Source organism: Desmodus rotundus, chromosome 12, assembly GCF_022682495.2.
Source record: "Desmodus rotundus isolate HL8 chromosome 12, HLdesRot8A.1, whole genome shotgun sequence".
In the NCBI taxonomy this organism is placed as follows: domain Eukaryota; kingdom Metazoa; phylum Chordata; class Mammalia; order Chiroptera; family Phyllostomidae; genus Desmodus; species Desmodus rotundus.
In genome coordinates this window covers 91,050,859-91,063,560 of record NC_071398.1, presented here as the reverse complement: position 1 = coordinate 91,063,560, position 12,702 = coordinate 91,050,859, and the positions used below count along the sequence as shown (strand labels likewise).

Genomic DNA, 12,702 nt, shown 5'->3' with positions numbered 1-12,702 from the left:
CGGGAGACCCCATTCCTTCCCTAACCTCCTATTCCTGCACTAACTCCCCAGCCCTGCCCTAACCCCTCCCCCATTCCTGAGCTAGTCCCACCTGCTGCCCAAGGTCACTGCATTGTGACCACCATTCCACCCTTGCTCTTTTTCCTCTCTGACTTTTGCCCCATTTACCTCCTTTCACGGGACAGTCTTCGCTCCCTGTATTTCTCTCCTGCCCCGTTCCATCTCTGTTTCTTCACCTTCCCTACACTCAGTGCCAGAACTGCTCGGCCAAGTGGCGTCTCCTGTGTCTAGTGCTCCTGGGGTTGACGCGGTCAGGTGTCTGGGTCTCAGGCTCACAACCTCTTCTGGAGTCGGATTAATTCTGTACTCCGACAAATAGGAGTCCTGGACCCTCTCCAATGAGAAACAACATTAAGAAAGTTTGACCCTCTTTCTGTTCCCATCCTGGGGCCAGCCCGTGTGGCCTTGGTCATAGGCGAGAGCATGTGATCAGAGGGCTTTTGGCTACTGCAGATACTTACTTTATGGAAGGTCCAGAGGGGCAGAACCTCAGAGCTTTGCTGTTTACACAAGGTTCCAGAGCAGAGTCATTCACGGAACCCCAGTGTGACTCCTGTAGAAACGGAGAGCACGTCCCCAAGAGCTGCGCTCGGTCGAGGCCCCTCAGCCCCTCAGTCCTGGAAGGCAGTCTTGGACCCGTATTCTCACGAATGTTGCATTCTCATCTCATTACATCCATCATGCCTGGAAGAAGCACAGTCAGAAAGGTGGCCGCAAACAGAGGAATGAAGGGTTTCTAAAAATCTTCCCCTGCAGTGTGATTTCACCGAAAGGATTTGGGTGTCAGACTGGAAACCCATGCTGGCTGTATGACTTCAGGATAGGTGCTTGACGTCCCTCAGCGTCCCTTTCCCATCTGTGTAATGGGAACAGTGATGCATGTCACTCCGGGGGTATCGATGTGAAAATTCATCAAGTGAGTAAACACAGAGAGGTCAGATTTGAGATATAACTGAACTTGGTGAGCTTTACAACAGAAACCAGCCTGATGTCACCCAGGGAAAGGCAGTGAGAGTGCTGTATGTGACAAAGGCTATCCCACACGAAATGGGGGCGAGCGTAGGGCTAGGAGGAGCACAAGGGCTAAACTCAGCGTGAGTAACAAACACCCCGACGTTTGCAGGGCATGTCGCTCGGCCCTTCCTGGAGCCCTTGCCTGGCCCCTCCATCCCATCCCCCGTGGGAACTGAAGGGCTCCATCCTCCCATGTGGTAAGGTTTCTGAAGATGTCAACATGTTCCCCTTGCAGTTAGCAACAAGACTGACGGCGAGGCCAGTCCCTTGAAGGAGGCAGAGATCAAGGAGGATGAGGAGGAGGAGGTGGGGAAGAAGAAGCAGAAGAAGGAGAAGCGGGAGGGCAAGGCCATGGTGCCCCACAGCTCCATGTTTATCTTCAGCACCACCAACCCGTAAGTCCCCTCCCGTCTCTCTGACCTGCAGTCCCAGGGTGAACAGGCAGGGTCTGGGCCGGGGCGGGGTGACGGAGAGATGGAGGGACGAGGGCCCAGTTGTCTTCCTGATCCTTCCTGCTGGAATGTGGGTAGACACGTGCCACTCCCAGGGCACTCGCTGGTTGTGGTGGGTCATGGAATTGAACGCCCTCTGCACTCAGTGCCCACAGTCTAAAGAATTATTTAAGACAGGGAAGTGTGGGAAGTGTCACAAGGAGTGGACGCATCATCTATCCTTCGGTCAGTAGGTGGTGTGGGGGGAGGGGAGAACAGGAAATCTCCTCAGGATGAGCTGCCAAATCTTCCAAAGCTGAGAATGTGGAGCCTAGAAGGATGAGATCACCCACTGACCCTAAGAGTATTATTGGTCCCCGCCCTGGCTGCCGTGACTCATTGGGCCTGACATTGTCCCACAAAGCGAAAGGTCAGCGGTTCAATCCCAGGTCAGGGCGTGCGCCTGGGTTGTGGGCCAGGTCCCCAGCTGGGGACGTGCGATAGTTGCTTTTGTACATCGATGCTTCTCTCCCTCTCTTTCTTCCTCCTTTCCCCTCTCTAAAAAAGAAATAAATGAAATCTTTTTTTTTTTTTTAAGAGTATCGGTCCCACTGCCCAATCCAGAATCCCTGTGGATTTTGAAATGGGTGCGTTTAGGGACATGAGGTGGGGGAGACAGGGAGGAGTGAGGAAGGTTAGATTCAGAAAAGATGGAATTTTGAAAGACGAGCGTTCTTCTGCCCCCTAATATAGACCAGCTGGTGAGGCTGGGAAGGTAAGAAGGCTTTCAGTGGCCACGTGGGTGGTGTCCAGCCAGGCCCTAGGGAGGCAGGACCCTGGGCTAAGGACTGTCAGGCCACTGCAGGTTTTGGGATATAGTCATTTAATCAGAACATCTGAAACCGTGAGAACCTGTGGCTGCTCTCATCAGGAATCTTAGAATAAAGGTCTATTTTCCTGTTTATTGGTTCATGTGATTTGCTTCCTCTGCCCCAGTTTCTATACAGTTGGGGGGGCCAGACATTGTGAGATGTCCGGAGGGCACCCCAGGGCCTGTGTATTCTGGTGCTGGCTGCTCCCCAGGGCTCAGACGTGCCTGCAGATAATGTAGCTTGGCTTGTGTGCTGCAGCCTCCAGCCCATCTGATTACCTTCCCCCTTGGGGCTTTAAGTCAAGGGTGGTGCCTGGGAAATTAAATTGCTCTCCCTAAGGCTTCCTCTGGCCAGGGCCTGGCTGTCTGGAAGAGGCTGCTGTGTGAGGGGGTGGGGCGGAGGGAAGCGGCCAGCTCAGCGGCTGTCCCACCCCACCCCTTGCTGCAGGATCCGCAGGGCCTGCCACTACATCGTGAACCTGCGCTACTTCGAGATGTGCATCCTCCTAGTGATCGCAGCCAGCAGCATCGCCCTGGCAGCCGAGGACCCCGTCCTGACCAACTCGGAACGCAACAGAGTGGGTGCACGGGGCCCTTTGCCTCCCTCCCTAGTGCCATGGCCCTCGGCCTATCCTGGTACCTCCCCATCCCAGCATTAGAGGTGACCCAAGGAAGGTCCTGGGGGAATGAGGAAGGAGTGAGAAATCACTGGAGCCAAGCAGGGCTTGGAAGGGGATATGCAGCTACCTGAGGGCTTGGATGTGGGGTCTGACCTAGGACATGGGTGTGAAGTTGAGGGGCGGGTGTAGCCTGGAGACTGGAGGCCCCAAGGGTTGTTTGCCAGGAGATAGGTGGGAGGTGGGGTGGATCAGAACCGACCAGGATTCCAGGTTCTGAGCCAGCAAGGGGGCAAAAGGTTCGTGGGTCAGTGGTGACTCAAGAAGATAAGCTCCAGCCGACGTGGGGCACGGGCCAGCCTGGCCACCACGTCATCAGGCTCCAGCAGGGTCTGCGGCAGCAATAAGTGGGGGCTGGGTGGGCTGGCAGACGTGTGCGGAGCCTGGTGGGCACATGTAACCTCTGCACCTCCTCCGTGTGTGTCTCACAGGTCTTGAGGTATTTCGACTACGTTTTCACTGGCGTGTTCACCTTTGAGATGGTTATTAAGGTAAAGTCTTTTGAGAAAACCTGGGTGGGGTTTGGATGGGTCAGCTGTCTGCTTCCCAGGCATAGTGCCCTTTCCCAATGCTGTCACCCACTGGCCAATGACAGAGCCTCTCCTGTGGCCTCAGGATCCTGACGAAGCCCCTGGTGGCCCCATGTGACTGTACAGATCTGTTTAGACTGGGGTGAACCTGTGGGTGTGGCCAGAGGAGGAGCCAGGGTCTCTCTCAGAAGACAGTGGCAGTGCAGACAGACTTGGGGACATCAGCCACCCTGCAGTGTGCTCCCTGGTGTGAGCCTGGGTTTATGCCAAGGCAAAGGGTTAGGCAGGGTCGAGTTCCTGGATCCGTCCAGCCCCAGCTGCATCACTGCCCTCTGGCCCGCCCCATCACCCGGACACCCACATTTCCCTCTGCGCCCAGCCTCACTCCTCTGGAGTTTTCACGCGCGCGCGCGCGTGTGTGTGTGTGTGTGTGTGTGTGGTGATGGTGGTGGTGGTGGTGGTGGTGGTGGTGGTGATGGTGCCTGGTGCTCTGAGCCACTGATGGATGGAGGAATGTGGCAGGCTTCTTAGATGGCCAAGCAGTCTAGTTGAACCCTGGTGACGAGGAGAAGGGGCCTCAGGCTTCACCGTCCCATGAAAAGAGCCTGTTGGCTGCTCCTCAGGTCCCTCTGCGGGGTTGGTCGTGGGGAGGATGGCAGGCATGGGGCGTTGCCGTGGGGAGCCCCGAGCGCAGGGCCCACGTCGCCTGCACCGGCTGGGCTCACCGCTGGCCGTTCCCTTCCTCCGCAGATGATAGACCAGGGCTTGATTCTGCAGGACGGGTCCTACTTCCGAGACCTGTGGAACATCCTAGACTTCGTGGTGGTGGTCGGTGCACTGGTGGCCTTTGCTCTGGCGTGAGTAACTCTCCTTGTTGTTCGGTTACCTTTCCTCCCTCCTTCCTGAGACCCTGGCCAATCGGAGGTCATCTTCTCGGCCCGCCTGAAAAACGATCCTGCCAAGTGGTGCCCGGGAGTATCCCCCAGTGGGCCCTGCAGAGCTCCTGCGGGCCCCTCAGCTTCAGCTCACGTGCCCTGAGTGAAGGAGGAGTAGGGAGAGCCACTAGGGAGAAGTCAGGGGCCTGGAGTATTTTTCTTGGAGAGGAGGAAGCATGGGCAGGTGCCCACCTGTGTGGGCAGGGCCTCCCCGGGCTCAGGGAGGGACCCGGCCTGGCTGATGTGCTCTTTCCATGCTTGATTCTGTCAAACAAAGGAGCAGCTCGAAGGAAATGTACAGAGAGTAGAGCAGAGGTCAGCCTGGGGAAGTTCTCTGCCCCTGAGCAGGGGGACCCCAGAGCTGTGTTACCATGTTTAACTCCAGCAGGCAAGCCTTTCCCAGCCTTCCTGCATAGTATACAGCCTTAAGCCCTGTGTCCGGTGACTAAACCATGCTCTTTACCTTGGGGGAATCCTGTTTCTTCAAACACTGATCCAGCCCTAGCAGGTTTTCAAACACATTCGGATGTTTCCTCTGGAATGCAGCCATGGAAAGGGCTCTCCCAGCCCTCCAGGGTGTCTGTCCCTAGGAGATGGGCTCACTGTCCCTAGGCCGGTGTGAGTGACAGCCTCTGGGCTCAGTCTGCACCCCGTTCCCCTTCCGAAGCCACTTCGCCCCTTCCAGCCTCTCTGAGGACAAGGGGAGCCCGGGCTCCTAAGCAAGGCAGGCTGCCTGGTGTGAAGGGACAGAGAGAAGGCTTTGGGGAGCTGCTGTCATTGATGGTAATGACCAAAGGGAAGGAACAAGATTCCACAGGTGTGACCTTCCCATGCTGCAGTGTCAGAAGGGGCTCACCTATCCCATCTCCTTCCAGTGCACCGTCAGCTTCCACCTCTGCCCGTGCTGGCAGAGACAGACGCGCAGTGAGGGTTAAGAAGGAATGCCCCCCGCCATGGCCGAGGGTGGGGACCTCTCTGTCTGTGAAGAGAGGAAAGGTCCCCAGCTGTGGAAGTCTCCCAGAGCCTGGAAGTGCCCTGGGTCCATTGCTACCCCAGCCCTGGGGGACCCTCCAAAGAAGAGCTGGTGGATGGAGTGTGGCTTGTGACCCTGAGCTGGGCTGGCGGTCAGGACAATTCCTTGTCCCTTGTCCCCAAGTACACCTGTGAATTAATGCTGTGAGAGTCCAGTGTAGTCACCTCCCATAACGAGAAAGCCTCCTAGTGCACGTGGCTGGGCCAGACCAGGGGAAGTGTCACAGACGCACGGTGTTTCTCAGTGGGCCTGTCGGGGACTTGCACAGGAAGATAAAAATAAAGGCAACCCTGGCTCTGTCTCGGGGACTGCCAGCTCCTCTTCCTCCTCCTCCTCGGAAAGAAGCATTCAAGCATTCTGCCTTTGTCCTCAGGAGGCCCACTGCTCTGTTAGAGATAAATAATACTCTTGGGTTTTGAAAAGGTCAAGTTCCCTTCTCATTTTATCAGTTTATTTGCATACACTGTTTGCCACACTGCTCTCTCTCACTTCGATCTCAGTAAATAAGTCTCACTCTGTGAAAAAGTGAAGGAGAGAAGCTCAGAGGAAGGAACCCTCCCCCTCTTTACCAAGCACAGTGCCCCCTGGGGGCAGCAGGGAGAAGCAGGAGGAAGGCTGGGGGCTTCAGAGCCAGGCACACTTTGAATGCCATCTCTTCTGTGTCCCTGAGCCACATAGCAAGACAGTGACCTTCTTAACCTCAGTTTCTCCTTCTGAAGTGGAGGCAGACTCGTGTGAGCAGCGCCTCGCACAGGGCCGTGAATCCCCTTCTTTCCCTTCTCCCATCGCATCGTGAATCTGAGTATCGGGGCAAAGTGGGTGTTGCCGCGTAACATAGGCAAATAGTCGAAGGTGATTGCAGGCTGGTTTTCCAGATGAGGGTGTTACACACACTCGCGTGCACACACACACCTGTGCCTATGTGCCTGGCAACCAGGCAGGTGTGTTGGTGCCATATGGCGGGAGGTGCATTTTACAAGGAGCCTTGCACGCTTGCCCTCTGCCCACAGTCCAGCTGTCTCTCCTCAGGCCCAACGCTATGGTGATGGACTAGAGGGTTGTCATCTGTCTTGTTCTTTCTGGTCCTTTTGACACATGGCGGTTGCGGCTTTGGTGCTGGCAGCAGGGGAAGTCTGAACAGCCCCGGAGCCGAAGCGTCTCTGTTGGTCCTCAGACCAGGTACATTCGGGGAACCCCGGGAACCCCAGGTTCTGGGGTCCATGCTTATGTGATGGATTCAGAGTTGTGATCCATCACTTGCTTTTACTGATGTCACTTCTTAAACTTCTTAATCATTTCTCTCCAAAACATACATGGTACCTGCTCATCCCTCTCCATCCACTCTTGTCTTCTGTTATCCCCTTCCTGCAAGAGAGCCACACGCATTTCCTCCCCCTTCCTCCTGCTCAGGAGACTGGTCACTCTCTCCCCTCCTCTGGCCTTTGGTGCTCACGCTGAGGTCCAGGTAGTGCTTTTTCTGGCCATGTGCTCTCACGCCCCAGCTCTGTCCTCTCCCTCTCCTCAGTAAGGGCGCCAGAGAATTCAGCGTTCCCATCACTTTGCTAGGACTAACCAGGGTCCCACCTTCCTGAGCCGGGCAGCAGAACAAACTCTGCGTCCCGTCCCGCTGTGGGGCTGTGGCCATGGGCTTAGCCCTGCAGGGAGCCAGATGCGGGCTTTTCTGCAAACTCTTCAAGGACCCCACCCCTCGTTGTCACAGCTTTCATGTCATCGCTCGAGTATTTGCCCCTGGGAATGTCCACTCTTCAGAGAACCTAACTCCTGACCTGTGTCCCTGACACTGAACCTTGCCCAACAGAGGCTTCTGCAGAGGCTGTTACTCTGTTTCAGCAGAGTGGAGAGTGGTTGCCATGGTAACGCCTTTCTGTGGCTCCCCAGACATCAGAGGTGACTTGGCATCCCTTCCACTAGGGCCACCCAGAGCCTTCTCAGAACCCAGCCCAAGTCCCAGGAGCAGCGCCCCTCCGCCAGGGAAGGGAATGGCCTGTGGCTGAATTCTCAAAGCAGCCCCAAGGTCCCCTGAGCCCCGTGGTGGCAGAGGCCTGCCCTGCCCCCGAGTCTGTTTCCCGTAGGCACGGGTGTTGTTTCTGCGGTGGCCTGGCCGAAGAGAAGTTTCTCTTCTCTATAGCTGCGTACGTCCAGGGAAGAGATTCTTTATGTCGTGAACCTGACAGATTCCGCTTGGGAACTTGGTGACTTTTGGGGGGGGGGGTCTAAGCGAGGGCTTATGGGAGTAAGAAAATCAGGGCAGACACCCCTGCATGGCCCCGCCCTGTTCCTGCCGGTCTGATGTGTCCACACGACCACTCAGGTCTCCCTCCCAAAGCACCCCCACTCCTGCCTTTAGGGAGGTGGGCACGGCTCTGGCAGGGGGCTGGGTACGGCTCTGCCTCGTGCCACCTCCCATGGCGTCCTACCTCCCGGGCCATGAGGAGACTCCCTGTTTGCCAACTAGAAATGTCCTGGCTGCGCCTTCTGCTCTTTGAGGTTTCAGGCGGAGTCTGGGGAGTGAGTGGATCCATGCAGCCTTCCCTTTTATCTTCTGCTTTCTGAAAAAGAGGGATTCTTCTGTTGGGTCTTTACATGGAAGGACCGCAAACTTTCTCCCCGCTTCCCCACTCTGTCGCCGTCACTTGTGCCTCCGGCCTCCCGGGTGGAAGACAGGGCTGGTTCCAGCCTTGGTGTTTATGCGTGTCTGCACACAAGGCTCGTTCCCTCCCTTTGGAACACCCCCCCCGGCTCCCAACTCAGCTGCCTTGTAGGGAGGCCCTGTGGCCGCTGTGCCAGGTGGAGTTTGTGAGCTTCCTGGCACCCTGCACGGTGAGGCAGTGCTGCCTGGCTCTCAGGGTTCATGTCTCCGGTGTTCAGTGATGGGCTTCGGGCGGCCAGGGGGTGGGGGACAGCTCAGCATCACAGGAGAGGCCTGGAACAGGCGTGTGATGTGTGATCCCCGCCCCCCCAGCAGGCCCTCACCCTCTTCACTTCCACTGTTCTGCACTCTACTTGCCTAGCTCGAGTCCGGTTGCCAGGTGAGCTCTCCTGAGTCGGGTCCTAAATAGTAAACTCCCTGCTTACAGTGGCTTGTGAACAGCAATTGTTTAAAAGAAAACTAGCAGTTCTGCTCCCACCTCCTCCCCGACTTGGACCTGGGCATTGGTCGGACCCATGCAGGCTGTCGAGAAGCTGGCGCCCAGCTTCCCTGTGCTGCGTGCCATCGTAGCGGGGCACGAGGGCAGGCCAGGGTTCCCTGCCACACGGGGAGCTGGCCCACAGTCGCGCTTGGCCTTTCCTCACTCGGTCCTTAGCCAGGAAGGGAACACATGAGTCAATCTGCCTCTTGATGCCAGAACGGTCCGGAATTCCCACATTAGCTTTTATTACATCCTTTGCATGGAAGTGTGTTGCTTTCCTGACACTTGACATGGTGCCCTAAGGTGGATAAGGTCTTTGCAACGCGTGCAGAAGCGGCCGCAGCGGCAGGGCAGGTTCCAAATTCACTCAGGGAGGTGCGCAGGCACAGGCAGCTGCAGACTCGGGAGGGCCCTTGAGGAGCTGCGGGGTATGGCACTCTGGTTCTGGTGGAGCTCTGGGGGCTGGGCGTTCGGGAAGGTGGGATTGTGCACACCCGAGAACGGGAGCTAGTGTGTGCTCGAGTTCAGAGCCTGGAAACCACAGGACCGCCTTCTCACCTGACAGCAGGCTGACCCTTCCTCCTGCTCTTCTCTGCCTGCCTGTGTCCTCGGCAGTGCCCCTCACACCCCCAGCTTTGCCTTGGGGTATCTTTCTTGACAGTCGCCCTCCTCCTAGAGCAGAGAGGGGCGTCTCCCAAAGGAAGCTGGGAGCTCGCGTTCATCTTGTAGCAGAGAGGAAAGAGTGGGCAAAGTCCTGCTGCAGGTGAAGAAGACCTATTTACCCCCGAGTGAGACAGGCCATCCAGTGCCCCTCTCTGTGGAAGAAAATGATAGATTAAAATTAAATTTGGCCATTAGGTAGCCCATTATCTGTGGATTCAGGGTGCCGGCTGAGCTGGAATTGGAAATTTCCAGCAGCGAGCAGATAGAAAGATGTTGTTCCTCGAGATTCCAGCCTTCAGAGTCGCCTCGGGAGTGGTTCTACCTGCCCTTGTGCCCAGGCAGGGACACTAAAGGTGATGAATGTCCATGAATGCTTGGAGTGCCCGGTGCTGTATGTACAAAGTGAGAGCCGGGGGCGGGGGGTGGGGGGGCAGTGCCTGCAAGAGAGAAGTTTCCAGTCTGCCAGCTCTTGGCCTTGAGTCCTGGCATGCGTGTCTTTTGACGAACCCTGGAGAGCATGTGGTCTGTTCGTGTGCAGTTGGCACTGTGCGGAGCCCTCCCTAGAAGGTGCACGTGCAGACCTTTCACCCATGGAAGCCATGGGTGTACGTGCCCGAGTGTTTTCTCTTGGTTACCAAGCACGGATCTGGGAGATGGTTGGTGTTGCACCGGGTCTCGGCCACAGAACCAGCAAAATGAAATGATCCGATCAGAGAACACGGCCCCATCCACGTGGTAGCCAGCGATGTGGATAACGAGGCCCGGATTCAGAGGGCACCCTGCACAGGAGGGGAGCCTTCACAGCCATGGGAAGAACCCGGTGTAGCAGGATTAGCAGAAACAAGTCACACCGCCCTCACGTTACAAAGTAGTTTTAGAATAATTCAGGTCAGAAGAGTTCATGATGGGACTTGGGACTTGTCAGCGCAGATGATGTGACCCTCCAGCCATCTGCTTACTCCATGCTCGCAGAGGCAGAGCCTGACACTATGAATTAGCCTCCAGCTGGGGGTGGGGGTGAGGGAATATATTGGCTGGACTTCAGCCAGCACCAAGGCCTTCTCAGAAAGATCAGCAGGTGAGAGGGGTTGGGTGTTGAGAATATAAAGACTAAGGACCAAGACATTGGTGACTAGGCTGACCAGACTGAGTAACAAAACTGCTGGAAGACAATCAGATGTTTTGCTCTCTCTCGCTGCTGCTCCGCACTCAGAAGTACCTTCCAGTTAGGGTATGGCGCTGTGTTTTGCAAAGGCAAACAGGAGCGTGTTCAGGGAGCTCGTTGAGGTCCATGTGCAAAGAGGGAAGAACTCTGCACCAACCATGTAGCCTACAGCTGGTGCTGTGGTCCCAGAGCAGAGAAAGATGGCAGAGTGACAGTGGACTTAGAGCTCATGGGAGACCTGAGATGCTGGGGTATGAGTCAGGGGGAAAAATAATCCCCACTTGACCACTGCTAAGCGGTGACAAGGTCGGAGTGCCGGAGTGAGATTCTTCACAGAAACAGGTGAACTAGCCTTGCCAACAGGTCCGAGAGAGTCCTCTCCCCAGAGACAAGCGTTGCCAATGCAGAAGGAGACATGTCCTCCTCGTTCCACGGATCTTCAGAATTTGTAAAGTGCTTGTACACCCTTTATTCCATTTATCGCTGGACCATCTGTTTCACAGTGGGGAAGTGGATCGCCTGGGGTCCAGCTAGTTTGACTCACTTGACTTGTACATGGCAAAGCCTGTTCTCAACCAGTTGGTTTTATTTTCTTAATTTCAAGTCCTCTCCATGCCATTAAGCTCCCCTCTATCTCTGATATTTCAGTTAGTTCCAAGCCACTAACCCTCATAAATTCGAAGTGGTGACTTGGTTTGGATCTCTCCTCCACCTACAGATTCTTCTGTCTCTGCCTGGAGACCCACGAGACCTGTGTGCCAGTTGGGCGGGGCCGCATCTGACCTCGTCCATCCGGCTGTTCTGCCTGCACCTGTGACTGACCGTGAGCCCTCGCAGACCCTGGGCTCCGTGAGGACACTAGAATAGATATCTCAGTATTTGAGCTCAGAAACTGCTGGTTTCTTCCGCTGTTTCCTTCTTCAGCTAAAACTCTCCAGTGGCTCCCGTCTGAAAAGGCACTGTGTCATCGGAAATAGGGGCACAGCTTTCAGAATCCGATGACATTGGGTCTGAATCTCAGCGCCATGAATTATTAGATGCCTGAACTCCCTGAACGTCCACTTGCATGTCTCTTAAGTAGAAATTAAAAATAACTATGTTTTGATCTTGTGAGAATTAAATAAGGTAAAATATATTCAATGTTCAGTATAGTGCCAAACATTTAGTAAGTGCCTAATAAATGGTAGTTATTTGGCCTGCCAAGGAATAGTCCAGACACTTCAGTGAGGCTCAAGGCTCCTCCTGGCAGGACCCCTACCCACTCCTGATACCCCAGCAACCTGTTTGTTCCCTAATTTGAGAGGTGCATTCGGAGTCCCCTGCCAGTCTCCCCTGGGCTTGTCGGGGAGGGCAGAGGCCATGCCACTTAAAGGGAGAAAGGCTTTCCAGAGCCTGCTGGCCCTGCTCTGCCCACCTTGGAAGGGGAGCTGATTTCTAGCAGAAATCAGTTTGAGAGCCTGTGTTTTGAGGAAAGGGGGACGGAAGCTAAAGCGTGAGAGATCACAGAGGATGATGAGTGATCACACGTGAAGGGGCCGGAGGGCGACTCAACGACTGAGCTGGAAAATTCTCATCTGTCACTGATGAGACGTAGAGAAACAAGGCATTTTTTTTTTTCCTGGAGAGCTGACGGGATCTTAACCAAATAAGCGGGAACCAAGTGGAAAATTGGGTGGCCTGATGAAGTCCCAATTAAAGTGGGACCAGTGCATCCCAGCCTGGGAAATTATCCTCAGATGCGAACATTAGAGTTCATTTTTAAACCTGGTAAGATTTCACTAATATGCTAGGCAATGTTAAAAAAAAAAAAAAAACTGATTATACATTTAGTAGCAAAGACAAGCAGGGTATTAGCGAATGATGACATGTAAATGACTGGTGACAAGCACGTGAGTTACTTCTCAGGCAGCCTGCCTCAATGTGCTCGCCCAGTTCCTGCTGCTCCTTCGCGCAAACACACCCCCTGTGATCTTGCTGACGTGGACAGCGGCTTAACTAACTCACTGCCCGGCTTTGGGAGAGGCCATTGGGCCCAGTGCCTGTGTGAGTTAGGACGTATGTTAATTAGTGGGAGCTAAGTTGTTGAGGCTTCTCCTGACTCTGGCTTTGTTATCCAGTCTCCCTGTCATTTCAAATGGCAGTTTTCTAGTCGGCGCTGAACATACGTTAAC

General features: G+C 55.2%; 1 protein-coding gene across 2 annotated transcripts in view; it reads left to right on the top strand.

Annotated features, from left to right (window-relative positions):
• The window catches only part of CACNA1E (calcium voltage-gated channel subunit alpha1 E), a 413,895-nt gene that overhangs the window by 347,321 nt on the left and 53,872 nt on the right, over window positions 1–12,702 (top strand). For both annotated transcript variants that reach the window (XM_053915565.1, XM_053915566.1), the window contains exons 23-26: window positions 1,310–1,469; window positions 2,825–2,954; window positions 3,485–3,544; window positions 4,334–4,440. In XM_053915565.1, the coding sequence (XP_053771540.1) occupies window positions 1,310–1,469; window positions 2,825–2,954; window positions 3,485–3,544; window positions 4,334–4,440 (457 nt within the window). The remainder of the gene's footprint in view (window positions 1–1,309; window positions 1,470–2,824; window positions 2,955–3,484; window positions 3,545–4,333; window positions 4,441–12,702) is intronic.